At 37.3% G+C, this 23,007-nt stretch overlaps 3 protein-coding genes across 4 annotated transcripts; all 3 read right to left on the bottom strand.

Moving 5' to 3' along the window:
- Positions 1 to 1,227: 1,227 nt before the first annotated feature.
- On the bottom strand, positions 1,228 to 5,080 carry tmsb1 (thymosin beta 1). Its single transcript, XM_058797661.1, has 3 exons — positions 4,966 to 5,080; positions 3,255 to 3,364; positions 1,228 to 1,572 (listed from the first exon to the last, which is right to left on the bottom strand). The coding sequence occupies exons 2-3, from the start codon at positions 3,352 to 3,354 to the stop codon at positions 1,532 to 1,534; spliced, it is 141 nt and encodes a 46-aa protein (XP_058653644.1). The 5' UTR covers positions 3,355 to 3,364; positions 4,966 to 5,080; the 3' UTR covers positions 1,228 to 1,531.
- A 1,331-nt stretch (positions 5,081 to 6,411) lies between these two features.
- On the bottom strand, positions 6,412 to 11,754 carry LOC131553199 (solute carrier family 25 member 53-like). 2 transcript variants are annotated; one of them, XM_058797659.1, is made up of 2 exons: positions 9,140 to 11,754; positions 6,412 to 7,519 (listed from the first exon to the last, which is right to left on the bottom strand). In XM_058797659.1, the coding sequence occupies exon 2, from the start codon at positions 7,500 to 7,502 to the stop codon at positions 6,624 to 6,626; it is 879 nt and encodes a 292-aa protein (XP_058653642.1). In that variant the 5' UTR covers positions 7,503 to 7,519; positions 9,140 to 11,754; the 3' UTR covers positions 6,412 to 6,623. The 2 variants fall into 2 exon arrangements, with proteins under 2 accessions (XP_058653642.1, XP_058653643.1); XM_058797660.1 differs by having other exon boundaries at positions 9,077 to 11,754.
- Positions 11,755 to 11,888: 134 nt separating this feature from the next.
- On the bottom strand, positions 11,889 to 21,907 carry prps1b (phosphoribosyl pyrophosphate synthetase 1B). Its single transcript, XM_058797658.1, has 7 exons — positions 21,555 to 21,907; positions 17,601 to 17,784; positions 17,399 to 17,497; positions 16,200 to 16,324; positions 15,687 to 15,860; positions 15,410 to 15,569; positions 11,889 to 12,603 (listed from the first exon to the last, which is right to left on the bottom strand). Exons 1-7 carry the CDS (start codon positions 21,674 to 21,676, stop codon positions 12,511 to 12,513), a joined length of 957 nt encoding a protein of 318 aa, XP_058653641.1. The 5' UTR covers positions 21,677 to 21,907; the 3' UTR covers positions 11,889 to 12,510.
- Positions 21,908 to 23,007: the final 1,100 nt, after the last annotated feature.

The following is a 23,007-nucleotide window of genomic DNA, read 5'->3' on the forward strand; positions in this document are numbered from 1 at the left end:
GTTGCCACCTGTATAATCAACCAAACACAAGCATTTCTGCCTGATAATGACTTACAGACCGTAGAGTTATCAGTGAGAGCTCCCTCGCTCCTTTGGCAAGAGTTCAGTAGTGAAGCTGCGAAATAACACAGTAACACTAGCAACTACTTGACAAAGTTACTTATAGTTAGTTTAATGTCTAAAGTGGACTATCAAAGTCAAGTGTAACCGACAAATCTCCTTTAACTAGGAAAGGCTATAATAATAGGCTAGTTTTTTTTCAACTGCTTACAAACAAAATCTTTACTTGTCACACAGTTTCTGAAAGCTGTCACTCAAACAGCCGAAGCACACACCAGATCTGCAAAACATACACTGATTCTCAGCCTTTGACTCAGTTTTCAGTTTCATAAAACACCTTTTGCACACACACAAATCTAACAGGAATTAATATTATGTTTGCAAATGTTTGCTTTTGTGATATTTTGAATGCAGTGCTTAGTTTTGAAAGAGATGCGAGGCATTTTGCATTTTGTGTGTTGGACATTTTTAAGTTTGATTATTTATTCTTTACTTATAGATCCTTTGTGGATTTTGTTCTGAAGTATTATGTCGATGTGGTAAATATATTTGTATTAATACTAATATACTAACCTTCACTCCGTCCAGTGAGTGGTGAACAACATCTACACTACTCAACAAAAGTTATATTTTTAATGACATCTCTTCCGCTCAATGTGCTCAATAATACAGTAATATTGAGAAATAGTATTACAGCTTCAAATAACTGTTTTCTATATGCATATGTGTTAAACTGTAATTTATTCCTGTGATGCGCAGCTGTATTTTCAGCATCATTACTGCAGTCTTCAGTGTCACATGATCTTCAGAAATCATTCTGATTCGCTGATTTGCTGCTCGAGAAACATTTCTGATTATTATCAATGTTGAAAACAGCTGAATATTTTTGTGGAAACTGTGATATGATATCTGAAGGCTGAAAATTCAACAGCAATCAATGACGTTTTGTCACTGATATTCACATAGAAAACAGCTATTTTTCATTGCAATAATATTTCTCAATATTACTCAGCACATGAATGCAGCCCAGAAGAGATGTCATTAAAAAACATTTGAATTATAATGCTTCTACTGTACTGTACACTAAAAATAATTACTTTCCACAAAACAACTACAAAGATTACTTTTCATAAAGCACTGGTTTAAAAACATCCGGACACAGTTGAGACATTTTTATTCTCATTTATTAAACAAAAATATCATCTCACATGTTATTTGAAGAACAGCCAGCACAGAATGGCAGCAGACTGAAGCGAGCAGCCATTGGCTGGTGATGACAGATACAGAAGTGTGCTCTTTAACTGCCACAGCATCATCATCTCCTCTCGAAATCACACATGATCAGAAGATCGAAAATATCCACGGTTCCAATTACATACATGATTCTGCAGTTCACACGGTTTTAAAATGAATGATTAGGGATATGCAGGAGCGGAGCAGGGGTCCGGGAGGAGAGCGGCACGGCTTGCATTCATTTGCCTCCATCTCCAGCCTTCTTCTCCTGCTCGATGTCTGTGAAAGCGTGAGAGAATCAAGAGAAACAGGGTTCAAGCAGAGCTGCTCCCCTCTCATTACGGGCTAGAAGCGGACCCCCTCAGCTGTTATCAATTCACTGTAAACCACTGCTTCACGGGGCTTATTGCGTTATAAAACGGTTATTCCATATACTTAGCAAGATTTCACAAAATAATAATGTAATGATATTAATAAAAACACTGTTCTTCCGCCAAACAAATGTAGTTCCTCAGAAACGGTGTGGTTGCCGAGCAACACACAGACGTAAACAAAGGTACAAAAGCGTCGAACTTGGCTCAACCAATCAGAATCAAGGACTGGAACTATCCGTTTAATAATGCAAGATAATTCCTTGAAGTGCTTTAAGTAATTGAAATTTTGAGAGCTAATGTTTATCAAACTTATTTTTCAACACTATTTTCTGCGAATGCGCGAGAGTTACGATTCATTAGAATAACAAATTTTTTTTGCTACAAACCAGTGTGTTTGTGATTATGATAAGAAATTTAAATAATATGATAGCAAACACCAGACTGCAATATGAAGCAGTATAACAAGATGTTTTGCACATTCACGTTAGAAATAGCTCTTATATTAAAAACTTAGCTGCAGTCCTCCAGAACTCAAGGCTAGAGAGCACGAGTTATATTAGAGCACTTTACATTATCATTACAATGCCAGGTATTTCCCTGTTTATGTATTTATTTATTTATTTATTTTTCCTTTGAGGAAACTATACATGCAAATTGAGATGTAAATACTGTCTCCACTGCACGAGAAAAACAAAAGACGACTTTGTCAAAAACAAAAAAAAAACTAAAAAACTGTGGAAACCATTTGAATGTTTCCCACTGCAGTCTATTTACAGAGTACACGCTACTACAGCAGACCTGAACAATACAATAATTATTACACATATTTACAGACAACATTACAACATCTACTAACACACCAGAAAAAAATTAAGACCAGCACCTACAGCAACAAAACACACACATGATCAAAAACTAATGTAAAAAAATATATGTTTTTTAAATTATTATTATTGTTACATCTTTTGTATTTTATGTGTTTTATATATATATATATGTGTCTATATAGATTTTATGAATTTTTACTTAAGTTTTAGTTAAGTACATAAAGTTAAACTAAATTAAAAGGAGAAATGTTGCTTTGGCAAATAGCTGGAATACGTTTTTTTACATATTTTATTTTATTTCAGTTAGCGTTTATTTAATTCCAAGTCTTTTTCTCGGTTCAGTTTTAGTTAACTATAATAACTCTGCTGAATTTAAATATTAAAAGCAATGCTTGAAGAAAACAAACAGATAAATCATATGTACTGGAGCGTGCCTGGATCTGATCTCATTCCCTGCAGTTACATTTTAAACCTGTAAGGAGGAGTGTTACATCAATATTATGTAATAATATAATATTCCTTAATGAAGCTTACAATCCATAACTAGCTTTCTTAGCGATCCGTTCCTTTGTTTTAACTCTGCCGCGGGTGAAGAAGGCAGACGGTCTTATCTCTGAAGTATGTGTAGAATTAATTGTGTGTGTGTGTTTGTGTGTGTGTGTGTGTTTGCTTTGCCGTGTCAGATCAGAACAAGACAAGACTGAGCAAGGGTGAGCTGTGAACAATGAATCACGAGGGAGAGGCTGCCAAACCCGCTCACCTTCTTTAGTGGGCAGAGTGTTCTTCTCCGCCGTGTTCGTCTTCTTTAGGCATTTCTTGTCGAACTTCTGCACTTCTTCTTTAACTGGGTTGTCGCTCATTTTGGAGAGTCTGTGAGAATTCAAGTCATTGAATGTTAATGGCAGCGTCCTTCTCTGCATGCAACGTTTGCTTTGTATCGTCCTAAATCAAACTATTTGTGAATCAAATCAATCGACTTATTGGCAGTCCAATGCAACAACGGTCAATCCAAATGTGTGTTTGGACGGTATTTGTGATTCTTCAGCTGTTCGAATCTTTCTCACAGAGGTGTGTGGCAAAGCATGCAACGGCATCTCGATCGTGGTTAAACCACATTCTGAAAAGCAGAAGTGCGTTTAACCACCCAAGACCCGTTTCCTCAAAGGTGTGAGCTGAAGTTTTGGCGTCTGTGTATGGACACGTCGACACACCCTTGTCCTCAGGTGTGTTTATGTAAGCTCTTATCAGCCAGAGCTACAGTAATATCACCGGCCTAAAATTACACTCTACTCAAATGGGTGGTTTTCCTTGCTTTTTGCTTATTTGCAGAAACCACGAGGATGCTTGTGTGTTTAACAGATAAAGTCAGCGTAACGCTGAAGTTACAGAGAGATCTGCACAACAAGAGGAAGTCATTTCACAAAATCACCCAGCGCAGCCGCTATCAAGTAAACAGACAGTTTATCCCTAAAGTAAGCCTGCTTTATGCTGCCACATTGTCTTTGGTTTTAAGCAACACACAATATTCTGAATTAACTGTTTTATTCAAGTCTTCACTTAATAAGACTAAATAACTTGAATAGTTTCAAGGGCCAGATCATATTCACTTTTTTTCTGGCAACTTAATATCAGATCTCATTAAAAAAAGAGAGAGAGAGAGAAATAAGTGAACACAGTAACTTTGAAAACATTTTAGTTTTGCAAATCAAGCTATTCATGTAGCCTGTTGAAGGTTTTTCTCACATGACACATAGTCTACAGTGTTAGTCTCCCTTGCAAAGAATATTAGAGCAATATTATGCACGCACAAATATAAAAATAAAATTAAAATAAAGAAATGATCTTAGTAGGGCAGTGTGCACATGATCACCGCATGAAGCAATGTTTTATATGATCACGATATTTTCCTCACGTCGTCACCACACCCAAGACTCGCGCCAAATCTCTGGGATTTTGCAACACTTGACAAAAACTTGAAACATTTGAATTTTTGAAACGTTCCAATCGACGTTTTGCCGCATCTGGATTCTTCTAACGGTGTATAGCGCATTAATGCGCCACAAGAATTAATGACAGACTGCGCAAACCAAAGCCACAGACACACACCTTATCACACCGCAGACGGCTCGACGCCACAAACTAGTACGTTAATCAAGTACACTACAAGCGCGCGCGCACACACACACACACCGCATACTGCATTGACAGGTGTGCACAAACATATGCTGTCCTGATTTGATATTTCCCTCCATATTACTATACGTATTAAATGTAGAATGAAATGTAAACGCATATTTGATCAATTTTGCAATTGTAAAATGTTCCTGCGCACTTTTAAAGAGAAACGCCCGTCTTTATTTAGACTGCGTTATTAGTATCTGAAACAGCATTCACAATAATCGGTATAGTACTGCGGAATCTCTTTCTCAGATTAAATAAACATATGAGTGTGTGTATTTAAAGAGCCTCACCTGGCGCTGGCCTCGTAACTGTAGTACACTAGATATGCTGGACTCAATCTCTGTGCTGCTCAAGGTGGGCAGCTGCTTTAAATACAGCCCGTTGCACAACAGCACAGATGTAATCCGCTCGCTCTGATTGGCTCAATCTCTCACTACTGTATTCTGATTGGATAAACGCGCAGCGCTTCTGCCTTGTGATTGGACGAACCAGTGAAGTAACGGTAACCGAGCGTGAAGTGAGAGAGAATTCTTATAAACGGAAACTAACAGTATTGTGAAAGCAGTGGACGTGTTTCTGGAGGACAAGAGAGACAACTTATTATATTAAATATTGCAGTTGAAGTATATTTTTCTGCTTAGTGAGGCAATGACTCTACTAGCAGCGCCATCTTGTGGCGAATAACCTTCAGGTAACGTTACTGATGCAAAATCCTAAATAAACGCCTATATAAGTTCTGTCATACTTTTAATAAAGGAAACGGAGAGAACCCTCTTTTCACTTAAATTGCTTAAGCACTTTCCTACTGGAAAAACTACACAGTTTCTCTACAAAAACATATTTCAAATCGTTTGATTCCATTTGGAATCAGTGCTGAATTATGATAGAAATCGGACCAAAACTTGATTTGATCTACATAAAAAAGTAGAAAATCACACACATTTTCAAAATAATACTATTAAAGAAATAGTTCACCCAAAAATAAACATTTGCTGAAAATGTGCTCAATCTCAGACCTTCCAAGATTAGATGAGTGTGTTTCTTCATCAGGTTTGTAGAAATGTGTCTCTGCATCAGTGTCTCAGCAATGGATGCTCTGCAGTGAATGGGTGCCGTCAGAATGAGTCCAAACAGCTGATAAAAACACCACACCACTCCAGTCCATCAGTTAACATCTGAAGACAAAAGCTGAGACAAATCCATCAAGACGTTTTAAACTTCAGACCATTGCTTGCGGCTAAAACACAATTCTTCTATTCATACCATTGCTTTCTCAAAGTGGTCTGGTCTGAATCAGGAGAGAAGTCTGCACAGATCAAGCACTTTTCACTGGAGGAAGCGTTATTATGGATTATGGACTCCTATTATGGACTCATCTTGATGATGGATTTGTTTCTTACGAACACACAGCTTTTGTCTTCTCCAGATGTTAACTGATGGACTGGAGTAGTGTGGATTATTGTGGTGTTTTTATCAGCTGTTTGGACTCTCATTCTGACGGCACCCATTCACTGCAGAGCATCCATTGCTGAGACACTGATGCAGAGACACATTTCTACAAATCTGATGAAGAAACACACTCATTTTGACCTCCTTTAAGCAAAATATGTGTCATTATTCTTTATTAAAAACAATACAAACAGCTCAAAACTAAATCAACACAAGGTTTCACAGGCTCTAGAAAAAAAGTATTTGAGAAGAACCAAAACAGGCGTGTTTTCTCTTAATTGCATAAGGATCGTTTCACATTTTAATAGAACTGAGCAACTGCACAGCTTCATTCCTTAACATTGGCTATACATTATACATCTTGCATCACTATTGCACCAGTGCATACATCAGCAAATTGGTGATACAGTAAATAACATCCCTGCCAAACTGAAATCCATCAAGTTTGTAGTAAAGCAGCATTGAGTATTAACCTGAGCCGTTCTGGAGGTTCTGGGGGTCATCTGGAGTGCCTCTTCAGCTGGTCGTATATAGCAGTGGTGATTCCCCAGGTGATGCATGAGCGGAAGATGACCAGCGATCCTCCACGGTACAGAAGAGCCAGCCTGCGCTGACGAGCATCCCAAAGCTGCTGCCAGCTGCCTTTAACCCCTCCGCGTCCTCCGTCCACCTGAGCCTGCATGTTAGCCACCAGCACAGAGAGCGGGTAGAGCGGCAGACTGATCACCACTGAGTTCAACACACCAGTGATGAAGGAGGACGCTACTGGAGAACAGCCACAAGCCCTGAGAGTCTCAGACACGGGGTCCTTCAGCCCAAAATACAGGCTGCTCCCTAAGGCATTGCGGACCAGTATGGGCAAGAAGGCAGTGTAGTATCCGGACGCTAACGGCCTCAAAACTAGCTTGCACAGTATGCTTCTTAATGTAGGAAGGCTGGAGTCATTCCTGCTGTTCTGCAGGACGTTCTGCACGCGCTCGAATGGGGTAAAGAGCACGGCCTCCAGCACACCTGCACCCAAACCCGCCAGAGCCGGCCGAGCAGCGCTGGGAGCACAGTCCCAGAGCCGGAGCTGCTGCAGGAAGGTGTCCTGGAGGCCGAACAGGAGCGTCCCGTTCAGGGATCTCATCAGTAAGGGCGGTAACACGCCGCGGTACAGTTTCACCGGACCCTCGCTGAGTAACTGAGCCACCGCCTTTCGCACCGCCGTGCTGTGCAGCTGCTGCCGGAAGACGGTCTTGTACAGAGGGAAGGTGATGACGGTGGTCAGCGTGGAGATCAGGCTCGACGTCCCGCCGTGCAGAAAGCTGTGAAACCGGACCCAAGAGTCTGCTGATTCCAGAGCGGCTCCCTGGCTGCGGTGCGCATCGCCTCCCATCTCTGACACTGCGGGGACTGAGGAGGCCAGAGTCACATGACAGCAATGAGTGCTCTTGCTGTGCACCTTATTTTAATATAAGACAGCTTGTTATGCTTCTTGATGTTGCAAACTAGTATTTATCACATTGTTTTTAATTTATTATGATAATCATAAACACACTGGCCTGCGTTTCCTAAAAGCATTGCAAGTTTGTAACACTATGTAACACTCGAAAATGTTTTTAAAAATAATTGTTTATGTTATATCTCTTGGATAAACAAGTGAACACAAAGCCACACTGATGTACATTAAGGTGCGAGTAAACAATGAAAGTAGGCACTGCAATTATATACAATTCTATTATCTATGAGACAAATTTATTCATATATGCATGTTACCTGAAAGCCTTCAAATGGCCCATAATAATTGTTTTAATTAAATACGATGTGTTGTGGAAGATGGCAGATTCTAGCTGTGGCTGTGATGACTGTAGCTCACTATTTACCTGAAACTTTGAGATCATTTCCCCACATTTATCTGTCTGTGAAATCTATAACTTAAGTAATGTCAAGTACTATCGCACCATCAGTGAGAGCTGCAACCAGGCACGTGCACAGACATTATTTTCTAAACAAAACATTAAATATATTAGGGGTGTGCGATACTGACAAAAAATATATCAATATTTTCTGGGATTTTATCGATAACAATATTTTGCTGAGTGTGTTATTGTGCTGATATCTTAAGGACTACTGTGGACAGCTGACTCCTAAAGTTTTTGATATTCTGTGGTGATCAGCTGACAGCAGTGATAGAAATGAATCTTTTCCAATAAGTTTAAATAGATTTTTTATCTTTTATGGGCATTTTTACCTTTATAAAGCCCTGCATGAGTGTGCATCATATTTTCAGTCAAATTCTTCAATTAGAATAAGTCATTTAAGCTGTTACCAAGCAAATTAAATCAGTATTGACAAAATTAATCTTTGCACTGCAGAGAAAACACAGAAGCTGCATTAGAAGTGGCATTTAGATGCATTCACACACTGTTTAATGCAGGACACGAATGCATTTAACCTGCAGTTACAAATGCATTAATACGGTTTTGATATTTTAAACATAAAACGTTGATATTTGAAATTATAAAAAAAAATAATTAATTTAAAAAAAAGATACTTTAAATGTGAAATTAAAACAGCCAGTAGGTGGCAGCAAGTCACTGTTAATAAGTGAGTCATTGCGACTGAACCGAATCATTTAAAAGGTTGATACATTCAGGCAAGAAACAGCTGTTGCTCAGAGACGAAATTATATTTGTTGGCGAAATAGAGCAAAAACAGTTAATATTGTGTCTAAAACGTAAGTGTGTTAATATTAAATTCTTGTTTATTGAACTGCTGTATAAAATCAATATCACATTTGTAATCATGTTGCTTTTTGGTGGAAAATCTTCGCGTGATACTGATTAACTATGTGAAATTGTATAAATATACACATTTCTGCCCCCATATCTTGAATTTTGTGATCATTCATAATCTAAATGCATTTTAATAAACTGAATCATGCAGTGAAAGAACGCGCGCCGGTCTGACCTGTTTGTTTACACGGTAGCTCTCTCGTGAGTTATGTTAGCAAGACAAATTAACTATATTTACCTTTTGGATAATTAGCTAATTAATTTGAGGCACAGGTAGCTTAGTCTTTTGTTTATCACCACTCTCCTCCACACCAAGACAAACACAACTGGAGAGGAAGGGTGGGCTTCACTTCTGCGGTCCTCTGTCTGTGATGTGCATGCGCGGATCAATAATGTGAGCTACACTGCTGTGCTGCGCGCGCCTGCGCCGAGACGCGGACGGGAGAGAGGCATCGAAACGCGACAATCTCATTTCCTGAGATTTTTCTCATTTTCCTGACATTTCCTCTTTTTTTTATTTGTTTGACAGGGAAAGTTGTGCGCAAACAGAAACACACACGCACACATATTTAAAAAAATAAAAATAAAAACTCCCCAGAAAAAAGGGCAGGTGCTCAAGCCCCCTTTTATGTCTATGTGTGCACGTGCCTGGCTGCAACACTAGAGAAAACTAAACATGAGTGTAGTTTGTCCAGCGAATTTTGTCGAAAGAAGTCAATGGACATTAAAGACCGTCAGTCTTCAGGAGGGTCCCAGGATCTCGTGCGCCCAGACATGCATCCGTCTAACACTAGGTGGCGCTATAAGAAGGCAATTTTCATTTTGGATCATAACTCTGAAAGCCTAAGGGCAAGAAACCATATTTTTTTTCTCAAGCCCAACAAAATATATTAATATACACATGACATTCTGTGGATGCTCGCCAAGTTGAACTAAAATTGCACCTATAGGGGGCTTCACAATTAAAATTCCTTAATAACGGTGTTACTAAATAATCTGTGAAGTCTGAAATTGGTATGAATCTTCTTTGTTGGGCAACATATCTTCTAAGATGACTCAACTATAAAAAATAAAAATCAATCAATCAATAAATAAACAAACAAACCAACAAACATGGCCACCAGCAGCACATTTTCAGGAGCTAATAAACTCTGAATGGTCCACAAGTATGAAAATGGACATTGTTTTCATATCATGTGAAAACAAGTGTGTATCGAATTTTGTGAAAACAGGCCAAAGGTGATGCTATAATAAGCTACCTTACATTTTGACTGATAACTGCAAACATGTATTAATCATTATGTTGCTCTATAACATAACATAACTATTCTATTTTGATAAAAACCCTATGTTTTGTAACTCCCACATGTCAGCACCAGACCATGCTGGAGCAGAAGTTATCAACAGAATCTGGATCTGTTGTTGTTGCAGATATGATTTGACATAGGTGTGGCCCATTATGACTAATATTTACATTTAAGCATTTAGCAGACGCTTTTATCCAAAGCGACTTACATTGCATTCAAGCTACAGTTTCTACATTTTATCAGCTCTTGCTTTTCCTGGGAATCGAACCCATGATCTCGATGTTGCTAGCGCCATGCTCTATTATTTGAGCATACAAGTCCTTCTGAGGAAAATATTAGTTTTATAAATTTCACTGAGAAAGATCACTGCTGTGGTCCACCAGAGGCAGCCACGGGAAATTACTGGATAGATTTAATACAAAAATGCATATTTATTCTAGTTGATTACATAGTTTAGCATAATCAGTTTGCAAAGAAATCTGTGATCTCCAAAAGGCGTAAAGGTCATGAAATGTTATCTTAATTTTTATAAATCCTAACGATATTAAAAACATATTAGTCTAGCTGCCAGACTCCTGTGTGTCTGTCCAAATAAAACAAAGAGACTATATTATTTGTGGCTTTTAACATAATACACAGAACGATAACTGCATAAAGAGACATTATTTGCAAAAAGAGACATGTTTCTGTTTTTATTGAGTATTAGCCAGTATGATTAGTAATTGTTCAGAGGGCGTGTCCTCAGTTACTCTCTGTATTATATTCATTAGCAGACAAAGCGATTCAGAAATGAGCAATAACAGTACAGATGTTCAATACTTTTTTTTCTTTTTGCATACACCGTTTTATATTATGACACTACATTGATTTTAAAAAGCAAACCCTCCCTGATACATATCGATCAGAGCAAACAGCAGCCAGCCCGTCCTCTCATTATACAGGCGTACCTTTGGAAATGTCTCTGTAATTTTTCCTGTAAAACGACAAACGAACAGATTAACTGCGATGCATCGGCTGAAACGAAAGCGATAAGAAAAGAAAAAGAAAACAGTCCATGTGAGGGCACAATAAAACCCTTCAATTACCTTCAATCCGAGCTTCTCAGCGCTGAGCAACCGTCCTCGGGAAATTAATTACTGTCACTTTAAGAAATTAACTTAATTTTGACGTTATTCTGACAGACTCTGATAAATGAAGAACAGATGTAAAATCTGCAGTTTGACAGATGTGGCTCGTCTCTATCATCGAGTAAAGATGCCACTCCGTTATTCGGTGCATTAGACACCCATGTGATGTTCTGCTTCCGGCAAATAGTATTTTCTTATGAACCGCTATATATACACACATGTGTGTGTGTGTGTGTGTGTGTGTGTGTGTGTTTTATAGCTGAATCCTTTCATGCCATCTGCACTTGTTTGCAAACCTCCAGATCAACAGTACGTTTGTAAATCATACACAGCAGCTATTATTACTCGCCTCTGGTTCTTTTTATGGTTTGATTTCATGTTTGCTTTACTTCCTGTAATCTGCACAGATTCACTTCCACAAATAACTTCCTCAACAGTTTAACAAAAGCAACGTTTGCTTTCAAATAATAATCTCTCTTTTTAACAGGATGCATTCAAAATAAGAATATATGAACTATAACACTGCAAATGCTTCAAGAACGTGAACACAAAATAATGCCAAAGCAGTTTAATATTAAACTTAGCCTAGTATTCTGAAATACAAACGATTCAGTCAAGAATATCAATGAAATCAACACACAGAGGAGGAATCCGAGGGTAATCAGAATGGCATAATGTAACCAAAATGATATATTTTTTTTTTATTTATAGAAATGTTCATATAAAGAGTTATTAAAAACATCCATGAAAAAACTAAACCAGGAAAGTAAAATAAAACCGCAGATTTTTGTTAAGGATCTAGTGTTAAGCCTGCACCAAGCACAAGCTAAAACCGCTTTCATCTAACGAACTAAACCTTGAAATCCAAAATAAAGTGTGTCCACAAAAAGGATATCCGTCTCTCCATCTCGTCATGATGTGACTTTACTTTTCCCGAGCACAGGAGTGAATGCAAACGGAGGTGAATAAATAAATGAGGTCGTGGGAAGCTCTGGCTTAACCCGGTCAACCTAACGACTAACGTTCACAGTCTCGGATTGTAACAGATGTGTTGAGTAGAGCAGACTGTAACACGTGAGGACAGAGCTGAAGAGGTCTTGCAGGAGTCCTCAGCTCCGGGAACACACCGGCTCGGATGATGAACGAGGGAGCTCTGGTTCGGGCGCTGTGTTACGTTACAGAGGGACGTGACTGAAGAGATATGACACAGACTCGCCGTTGTGGGTCCTGCGGATGGCCTCGGCGAGGATCATGGAAATGTCGATGACCTGCAGAGATCAGTCAATTTAGCATGAGAGAAAATCTGCATGATACCAAGCCAAACGGAGAAGACACCTCTTTATCACACGCCATTCATGTTTTCTGGGCTGCTTTCATTCTCCTCTAAACCACTGGACTGTGTTGCTTGGCTGATTCTTGATGCGATCGCAGGCAGCACAGCAAACTTGATTTTGTGAACTAATATTTAACGGTATAGATTAGGGACGCACCGAAATGAAAATTCTTGGCCGAAGCCGAACAAAATGAAACGATGGGACGTATTTTCATGTTTTTTTCCCCATGCATTTTGCCAATTTTCTTTTTCACCATTGCATAAATTAAAATACCCACATTTTTACTTTTTACTGTTTTGTCTTGCTTTCCAAACATTTCAAAATAGTTACTTGACAGTGAACATTTTTTTAAACATTCTAGCAGACGTTATACCAACAAAACATGATTTAACTTAAAATTAATGGGTGATTCTTAGACTATGGGCACTTTTATGTTCTTTGTCCAAAATATGTTTTTTTTTTAAATATGACCAAATTCCTCTTTCTTTGTCAAACTAACAATAAAACCACCTTAAAAGCGTTTTACTACCTTTCTATTATGATTTTTTCATACTTTTCAACCTCCTTATAGGTGTCAAAATCACTGTTTTCTCCTTGTTGCACACCCAGACTTTTAAACTTCAACAATGAAAATACAGCTTAAAAATATGACTTATCTGGTAACTATTAATGTACCTGAATTAAGCACTAGTAAAATAATTAAAATACATTATAGTATTTAATGTGAGAGCACTATCAATATTACTTTTTATACACAATATAGGTGTCATTTCCAGCACAACACTGTACTGTCTCTTTAAGAAGCTTGTGTGAAAGATTGTTTCTGTGGTTTCTATGGAAATGTTCAGTGACATCAGAGCACATGCTGGACATGGAGGAAGTAAACAACATGTGAAGAAAAATCAAAGTAAATATTGCTTGATCAGTTAATATCATTAATCGTCATTTCCAAACATGCTGTACCTTCAAGGGTGTTTTTAAAAAGCTAAAAATTTTAAGTTAAATAAGAGTATTTTGCATACATGAAATGCTAAGTATTAATTCAAAGCTAATCAGTGAAGCCATCTTCCATTTTTTCACAAAAAACTACAGAAATGTAATTTCCACCACTGTCTCTCACACACTGCCTCTGTGGCGGAAATTACATTTATGGTTACAAAGTACAATTGATATGTTTAATGACTTTGTGGATTGAGTTTAATGAGTGTGATGAGTTTAAGACTTTTTCTAATAAATATCTCTGCTGTTTCTCTACATTCAGGTTAATTCATCATCATTTCCATCACAACACATTTTTTTTTTTAAATATTTAAAAAGTTCATCACACATTAAAAATGTATCCACAATTTATGAGATCATACTCTACTTAATATAAAAATTCAAGATAACAGTAAAATTTCAATACTAACATTTATGAATGTTGATGGAGCTTGATGATGAATCATGATTCTCCTCATTAAGAATTTGTCGCACATATCACATCGTCACATCCATGCCTTGTAAAAATGCATAAAAATGTGAAGAGTAACACCGTTTCAGTGCAGATTTTCCTCGCGAACACTGGCTAACAAGCTCGCGCAGCGCTGTTTGAATACATGCGATCTGTGCGTGTATTACAAAGCATAATGTTCTACAATTTTATTTACTAATTGTTGAAGGCCATTTGGCGATTTCAGTCATCATACAGTTAACCAGCATCAACCACCCCTTCCTCTTCTCATCGAAGATATGAGACGCAGTAATAAACAGTCTATCGCTGCTTGTAATGATTTTTGCGTCTTTCTCGTACAGTTTTCAATGCGTTCACTGCATTAGAGCGCGCCTCTATCGTGTCACATCATTGTTCGGATCAATTTATTCAGTCTTTTCGCTTATAATGAAAGAGCTTTTTTTGCTATTTTCAGCCAAATAATTTCAGTAGCTGAATATTCAGTGCATTCCTAGTCTATATTTAGCAAATAAGCATTGATAAAATTTATTGACTATTTTGAGACAAAGGTTAATAAAACTAAATGTTATTAAGTTTTGTTCAAAGAAATTAAATCAATCAGTTTTTCAATAATTCAGTTATATATACACACAAGTATGGTATTTGGGGTAAATATATATGCTGCTATATATAGCATCCATTTTTTTGACATGACAGTTAAATTCATAATATTTATTAAACTGGGCATCCGATTTAGAGACAATTAGCATATTTATAATGAAACTATTATATTTTAAAATGTGATGATATATTTACTACCTCTAGAATTTTTCTATATTTTTATCAAAATAAACAGAAAACGTTTTCATGAAGTAATGGTGTTGAACAAGTATTAACTTTTTGGTATCATGCAATACATATTACCTTAGCTTAAGTATTTTTTTTTTACTAATACTGGGTCTATTTTACTCCTCACCACTGCATACATTTATAAACAAAAAACACTTTTTTTTCTCTACAAAACATGCTCCTTCAATGTTCAGTCAATAACAAATATTATATATATTTAATTATATTATATTTATTTTAGCCCTTTGGGTAAAAATAAAATAAAATGCATCTTTTGCATCTCCTGTGTAAAACACCTTTAAAGAAGTGATAATAAAAGTAACTAAATACTTTTGCTGTCATTGGACTAAATTCTCTTCACTTCTGTGGAGAAAAAAAAAAAAAGAAGACTAGTCTGCGCTGATTCAATAGACACAGAATCCAGTGTTTCCGGTTGAACACAAGCATTCTGTCGGGACAAACCTGTATTTTGGGACAATGCTTCATCTTCTCCTCCTGAGGAATTGTATTGGTCACAACTACAGCCTCGAAGCCGGCGTTGTTGATGCGTGAAATGGCTGGTCCAGAGAAGATGCCATGGGTGAGGATGGCATACACTTTAACTGCTCCCGCTGATATTAACCTGAACACACACACACACACACACACAGTGTTACGGCTGCTGAAGCACTCACACCGTTTCACACAAAATCTGCGATACAGATAACACACTTCATTAATATCTTCATTAGCCTCTTACTTATCAGCAGCGTGGCAGACGGTGCCGCAGGTGTCTGCCATATCATCCACCAATATGGCCACCCGGTCTTTCACGTCTCCCACCAGAACCATGCGGTCCACCTCGTTGGCCTTCTTTCTTTCTTTGTGAATGAGGGCAAAGTCAACATTTAGCCTGTCTGCAATGGAGGTCACCCTGTGAATGGAGAAACAGAGCTCAGGGATCGGCCACGACACACACTAAACAGTAGGGCTGTGCGATCCATTGAAATCATCATAAAATCACGTGATTTCGTTTGCCTTATGTCTGTTCTAGAGACACGTTACAGCTTTTTGATGAAGCTCTAATTGGTTTTCTTTTGGAAAAATGTTTCAAACTCACATCGAATGCATTCATGACTGTAAAGCATGTCTGTGCGTGTCACAATTGTGATTAAAATCAAAATCGCAAAATTGATCAAAGAAATCACAATAGGTTTTTTTGTCCATATTGCACAGCCCTAATAAACAGGCAGTAAACAGGACGCCTCCGGACCTCTTGGCTCCTCCAGCATCCGGAGACACGATGGTGCAGTTCTTCCACTCGGGGATGTTCTCCTTGATCCACTTCAAGACCGCAGGCTCTGCGTATAAATTGTCCACTGGAATGTCAAAGAAACCCTAACAAGGAAGAAAGCAAGATCACTCAGATATATACTTTGGACCTCTGAGCTCATTTTCCACAACATCTCATGCATTTCCAAGAACTGCCTTCCTGCGGCTCAGATCATGGGTTCGATTCGCACGGAGAGCAGGAGACTGATAAACCTGAATGCAGGTGTTTGCATTTGTCACCGAATCATTCAAGAGATTTGTTCAAAAACACTGATTCATTCAGTAATGAAACAAGTATTTAAGTGAGTCATTGAATTATTCAAACCACTTTTTCGTAATTTTAATATTAAGTATTGGTTTATTAAATGTATTATATTTAAGTACATATATTATTTATTAAAATGTTTAATAATTCATTCAAATTAATTAAACCTTTTTAAATAGAGTGCAGCAATAATATTTTGTCACGCAGAGAATTGTGATCTCTATCTGAGACACTTATCCAGAATTGTACAGCTCTAATATGTAGGTACAAAACTTACAAAGATTGCATATTTTTCCCATTATTCTCACTCTACACCATTAAGAAAAACAAGTCAATGTAATCCGTGTAATCAATGTAACTACATTTGCAATGTAATCAGCACATTTTGTTCAAAAACACAGTTTGTTGTTAATTTTACACAGATTAAAGTGCAAAAGAATTATAAAGATAGATAGGCATCACTTTACAATTAGATCTCATTAGTTAACCTTAGTTAATGCATTAACATTCACAATGAGCAATAGCTACATTTGCTACAGAAGTTATTAATATTTGTAAAATAAAAATACAACTCTTAGTTCATGTTCGCTCATTAAACAACACGGTTGCAACTTTTGATTTGAACAACATATTATTAAATATTGGAATTACCTGAGATTAATGCATTGTGAGCAGTTGATGGGAAAAGTATTCTAAAAATGCATTCAAAATTCTGAATAATTTGTAATAAATAATTATTTGCGGTATTTTGAAGTGCCCACGATAACAGCATCGTGCATACTTATTATAGAGATATATCGCATTATCGAATACCGACGCATGTCTAGTGTGTGTGTGTTGCATCACTAAATCCTTCGGAGTGCTGTAAAACACACCTGTATTTGAGATGCATGCAGGTCCATGGTTATGATGTGGTCAGCACCAGAAACCGACAGCATGTTTGCCACGAGCTTGGCAGAAATGGGAGCCCGACTCTGCAGAAAATGAGTGAAAAAACAAAACAATGAGCCACACCACCTACTTCCCAACAACAGCAAGCACAAAACCCTCCTCCTTTCACTTTCACGGACAGCCCACCTTGTCCTTCTTATCCTGCCGGGCGTAAGGGAAGCACGGGATGACCGCTGTGACTCGGGAGGCCGATGCGATTTTGCAGGCGTTTATCATAATCAGAAGCTCCATTAGATTATCATTAATTTCTCCACAGCCGCTCTGGACTATATACACATCCTCTCCACGGACACTCTCTCCGATCTCCACGCTGCAGAAACATCTCGTTAGTAAACACCAAATCATCTACTCACCCTGCTTCAACCAATCAAGCTCTGACACCAAACAGAAGATGCATTTGTTTTACAATATTAAAGCTGCAACAACAAAAAAAATGCCTTTTCTTAAATTGACAACGCTCTGTAATAATTAGAGGTCGACCGTTTCATCGGTTTTGCCGATTAATCGGCACCGATAGTTGATTGCCGCAACTATCGGTTATCGGCAAAAATCCATGCCGATAGTTTTCCGGTTTGCAACCGTTGCTGGAGTGGCTGAGAAGGGTCCGCTGGCATTATACAGCACGAGAGCGGCCTCTAGAGGCGGAAATCACTGACAGCACGTGTTGTTTATTTTGACACGTGACACTGCGCGCTGCACAGAGCGGGAAACTCCAGACGCGCATTTAAATACAGCCGACAGAAAAGCCTGCCGCGGAACAGAGCGCCATTCACATGGTTTTCTATTCAATTACATTATATTTGTCCCAAATCGTTGTGAATGTATGACTTCACCCTAGGCTATAAATTATGTATCGTGCATTTTTCAGCAAAACGTTTATTTTTCTGTGGCTCTAATAAAGTCGGTATGCTTCATGTAGAGAGCTGTGATAGATCGCGATTTCTCTTTCCACTTGCTCTGTTTTTTTAAATACCGAACTTCAAACTCATTTATGCCACATTGTTCATTCTTGAAGCAAACGTATGTCCGTTTGGTGATTTAAATAAATTGTTTTAGACCGCCACTTGATTTGAACGCAAAGCGTCTGGTGTGTGTGTGTGTGATACCTCTGAGTTCTCCTGGACGCAGCTCTGCGCTTTTGTCCGGTGTGTGACTAACATTTCTTTCTTTCTTTTTTTTTTTTGATTAGATAATTATCAAGTGTTAAAAATAGAAGCAAATAAAGTGTGAGTACACATACAATATCCATATGTATGTAATTTTAATGCTATGGCCTTGTGTAGATATTTAAAAATGGCCATCTTTAAGCATGACTGTTTAAATTAAATGCTAACATTTAACAATAAGAGTCCATTCGTAGCATTAATGAAAACTGTATAAGTATTGTTCCTTGTTAGAGTGTTTTCATTTCAACATTCACTATTAGCTACTAATAGGCTATATTTTTAAATTTTAAAGTTAACATTAGCAAATTATGAAATAACTAATGATCAATATAGTAAATAATATTAATATTTTTATTCATTTACAAAGTACGGTTCTGTACTTTTGCTGCTTTTTTTTTTTTTTTAAATAGTAAAGCACTAGCTCTCTTTCAGTATCCATTTTGAAAACTATCGGTTGATTAATCGGTATCGGCCAGTGTGGTCCAACCTAGCTATCGGTATCGGTAAAATCCACTATCGGTCGACCTCTAGTAATAATATCATGTAATCTTGTATAATGTACAGTAAAATGTAAATAAAAGTCTATTTGAATATGGTAGTCACTAGTGTTGTCAAAAGACCCGGTACTTGGTACCAAGTCGGTACTAAAAAGTGAAAACGCCACGGTACCAGGTTTTTAAGTACCGGTGGTACAGTACCCGTCAACCCGGTTCTTGACGCCAGACGGCCCGATGATTTCCGCGATGCAGAAAACGCGGACGGAATCTCGGAATCCAGTTATAAAAACGGAATTTACAGTTTAGCACGGAATGTCACGGAATTTGTCAAAGTTTGGATGAATCAATCAAAAGTAGGTCATTACACTTAAATCAAATCGCGACGTGGACTAGTATCTGTAAATATTAAGCTGCAAAAGTCGATTCAAATATGAATTCCGCATGTTCTGCGAGTCTCTGTGTGAGTGAATGAATGGCAGAGACGCGTTTTTCTTTTTACTACACACACTGAAGCGCGTGACGCCGCGGTGATTCATCATCTGCCGTCTCAATGAGGACATAAATACATAAACAACATCTCCAGAACTGCTCTGAGAGTCCCTCGCGAGCATTTTACCGTTTCATTGAGTAAAACCAGCGTCATATCATATAGCTACACACAAATGTAAAGGTATTCACGGCAACCCGTCAAAATAAAAGTTCATCTTAAAGACATTGTGCCAGAAATATAATTTTTTTTTTAATATATATATATATATATATATATATATATATATATATATATATATATAAAATTTTATTTAATTTTTTTTTTTTAAAGTCGTCACACAATATTTCTTCCATATTTTAATTTTAATAGTAAATCCCTTTATTTACCAAAACAATACAATGTGTTTAAATTTAATTACTTAAAAGTTAATTTACTTGAAACTTGTTCACTGTTTTTCATACTTTTGTTATTTGCGGAAAAACTTGAAACACAATTTAAATAAAGTATAAAGAATGGGATTGATTTTTGTACATTTTTATTTTTGTTTGACTTTATTAAAAATAGTATGTTTTTTTTAAATTAGCATGTGGTACCGAAATTGGTACCGAGAACGGTGGATTTTGACTGGTATCGGTACCGAATACTGAAATTTTGGTACCGTGACAACACTAGTAGTCACTAAAGAGCTTCTTACACCAGTGCTGGTGAGTAACTAGTTAACATGTAATGGAATTACGTATTTTAATTACAAAATAAAAGTAACTGTAATCAGTTACAGCTACTGAGAAAAATGTTGAATTAAATTACAGTTATGTTAACGATTACAAAAGGGGGTTACATCTGAATATTTTCACACACACACCAATGTTTCATGAGTTTAGGACACATACTTATTCAATAACTGTTTTATTTCCTATTTGGGTTTATGTATATGCATTATTTTTTTTCCAAGGCATTGTTAGATGCCAGTGTTTCCAGTTATAGCTGTGCAAAGACTTTATTTCAAAAACAGTATCATAGCTATTGAACTATATATTATGATTTTAAATCTGGATTTAAAATCATAATACAATCTCAAAGTAAGAAGAGGCGCTAAACACTGATTTTTGTTGTGGCTGTGCTTTAAAATTAAATTATAATAATCTATATTATTATTGTTATTATATAACCCTGAAAACGATTCAGTTTGAAAACATTCGTTAGAAATTTAGAATCAAAGTAGTAATCAGTTAAATTACTTTAATACAATAATTGAAATAGTTACACCACTTATTACATTTTAAACTGGGTAACCTGCAATCTGTAACCCATTACATTTCCAAAGTAACCTTCCCAACACTGTATTACCACATGACTGACGCATTATAACATCACTGTTTGTTTGGTAAAGCTACTCTACAGGACGAAAGCACAAACACTCTTTATCAGTGTTCACAATGCGAACCGATAACCGGGGAATGTCTCAGGGTCATTGCATGACTTAAACATAACGCTGCCGGAGTCAGAAAGCAGAGAAATAATTCTCCCCCTAACAAGTGAATAAATACAAACTAAGGCCTTATGATAACTGACCCACCAGACTATCATCATGTGGGGAGTAGAAGTGAAGCCATCGTGGCATGGCTGAAATGTTTTTGGTAAGTTAAAGGTATAAGTTCGGAAGCTACTGACGGAGTTATGTATTTCCATTCCTGCATACGTGTTTATGTATTAAATACTATTTAATGGCAAAATGTACGTCCATGCTGAGGCAAACAGACATCGCCACGCAGCCTTCTGGGAGTTGTAGTTTTCTGCAACCCACGTGGAGCGCTGGCAGCCACAGTCTGAACTACAACTCCCAGCGGCCCGCGGGAAAAAAACGGTACTTCAACATGTTGATGTACTAACATAAAACACGCTCGGATGATTTCCATAAATGACTCACCACGTCTCTTGGTTGCTGAACTTTTTCGTAACCACTTTCCCCAGCTCCAGCCCGAGACGGTCCGCGATCTTCTGAGACAGATCCTGGTGCGAGCTGCCGCTGAAGATCTTGATATTAGGCATGTTTCCGTTAGTTCCGCGAAGATCAGAGAGAGTGCGCGAGGAGATGGGATGTTTGCGCGTGAGCTGCAGACGGATAATGGTGAATCGTGCAGATATCTGCTATCCGATGTCGATTTTACCGGTAAAGTGCGAGTCGCCACTACCTTTCCGCCATAGTTGATTCTGGACGTTACGCGCCTGACGTCACATGCACGCTGCTGCTGCTTCTTCTTCTTCTTCTTCTTCTTCTGCGATTCCAGCTCCGCCACTAACTGGACTGGAGTGAGGCATCTATCTATCTATTAAATTTTAAAATGACATTTTCAGGGTAGACTTTCTTATGCCAACATCAAAGTTTGTCTATTAATATTATTATTTATTTATTTATTTTACCTAATTAACATTACGCTTTAAGCGTTTTCCTCTCATAGAAAACCGTTAACGTGGCTTATTAAAGAGTGTTTTAAATGATCAAACTCATTATTAACAAAGCATATAATGTACAGACAAGCAGGTGAGTCCAGAATAAGAATGCAACGCTTTTAATTACGCGTTAAGCATTTTTCTCCCATAGAAAACCGTTATAAGGAAAACGCTTAACGGGGCTTAATGCATTAAAACAGTTTATAAAAATACCAAACTCAATAAACCTTATTAATAAATAATGCTATGTACAGACAAGGCTGAGTTTGGTCTTTTAAACACTATTTTAATGCATTAAGTCACGTTAAGCGGTTCAGAATGTCCCTTTATTAACTTACACATTAGACATTAATGTGCTAAACCTATCCTATTTTTTCTTCAGCGTGGAAGTAGCCTATGGGCTCGACTTCCGGTTCATTAACAGTGCAGTAAACGTAAAACTGTTTTAACTACAAACCAGTGTGTTCATAATTAAGAGAATACATTAAAATAATATGGTAAGACACCAATTTTCAATATCAAGCAAAACGAGCTGTTTTTTGACACAGGACTACTGTATCTCCAAATGCTTTTTTTCTTCTTTTTGGACGTGTAATCCTTTGCAGTCATTAGGAAATGTAGAGTTTACTGCACTTATATTTTTATATGTTTTTTGCCATATATCACCTTTAAAATGTAATAAAATCCAGTGGTCAAATGCTGTGTGGCTTCTCCATTTTCTGTGTAATTATAGTCCAGTGGCAGAAAGAATTTTTATTATATGCTAATGTAAAAAATCTTGTGTAATATAACTTGTGTTTGTTCGTCTGCTGGTTTTTATTGTATTTGTTATACTTGTATTTTTAACTGATTTTGCCATGTAGCCGAAGATGCTGACATGGTATTTAATAAGAAGTTTTTAGGAAAACTATAAGAAAGAAAAAAAAAAG

Source organism: Onychostoma macrolepis, chromosome 14 (genome assembly GCF_012432095.1).
Source record: "Onychostoma macrolepis isolate SWU-2019 chromosome 14, ASM1243209v1, whole genome shotgun sequence".
Lineage (NCBI taxonomy): Eukaryota > Metazoa > Chordata > Actinopteri > Cypriniformes > Cyprinidae > Onychostoma > Onychostoma macrolepis.

Bases quoted from the DNA above. Each gene is read 5' to 3' on its own strand.
- tmsb1 (XM_058797661.1), bottom strand. From the start codon at position 3,354: ATGAGCGACAACCCAGTTAAAGAAGAAGTGCAGAAGTTCGACAAGAAA. The intron at 1,573-3,254 runs GTGAGCGGGTTT...ACGCTTTCACAG, and splicing joins CACTCTGCCCACTAAAGAAG to ACATCGAGCAGGAGAAGAAG.
- LOC131553199 (XM_058797659.1), bottom strand. From the start codon at position 7,502: ATGGGAGGCGATGCGCACCGCAGCCAGGGAGCCGCTCTGGAATCAGCA.
- prps1b (XM_058797658.1), bottom strand. From the start codon at position 21,676: ATGCCTAATATCAAGATCTTCAGCGGCAGCTCGCACCAGGATCTGTCT. The intron at 15,861-16,199 runs GTCCGGAGGCGT...CTCCATTCACAG, and splicing joins GATGCTGGAGGAGCCAAGAG to GGTGACCTCCATTGCAGACA. The intron at 12,604-15,409 runs GTTTGTCCCGAC...TGATCTCTGCAG, and splicing joins AGCATTGTCCCAAAATACAG to GTCATCGACATTTCCATGAT.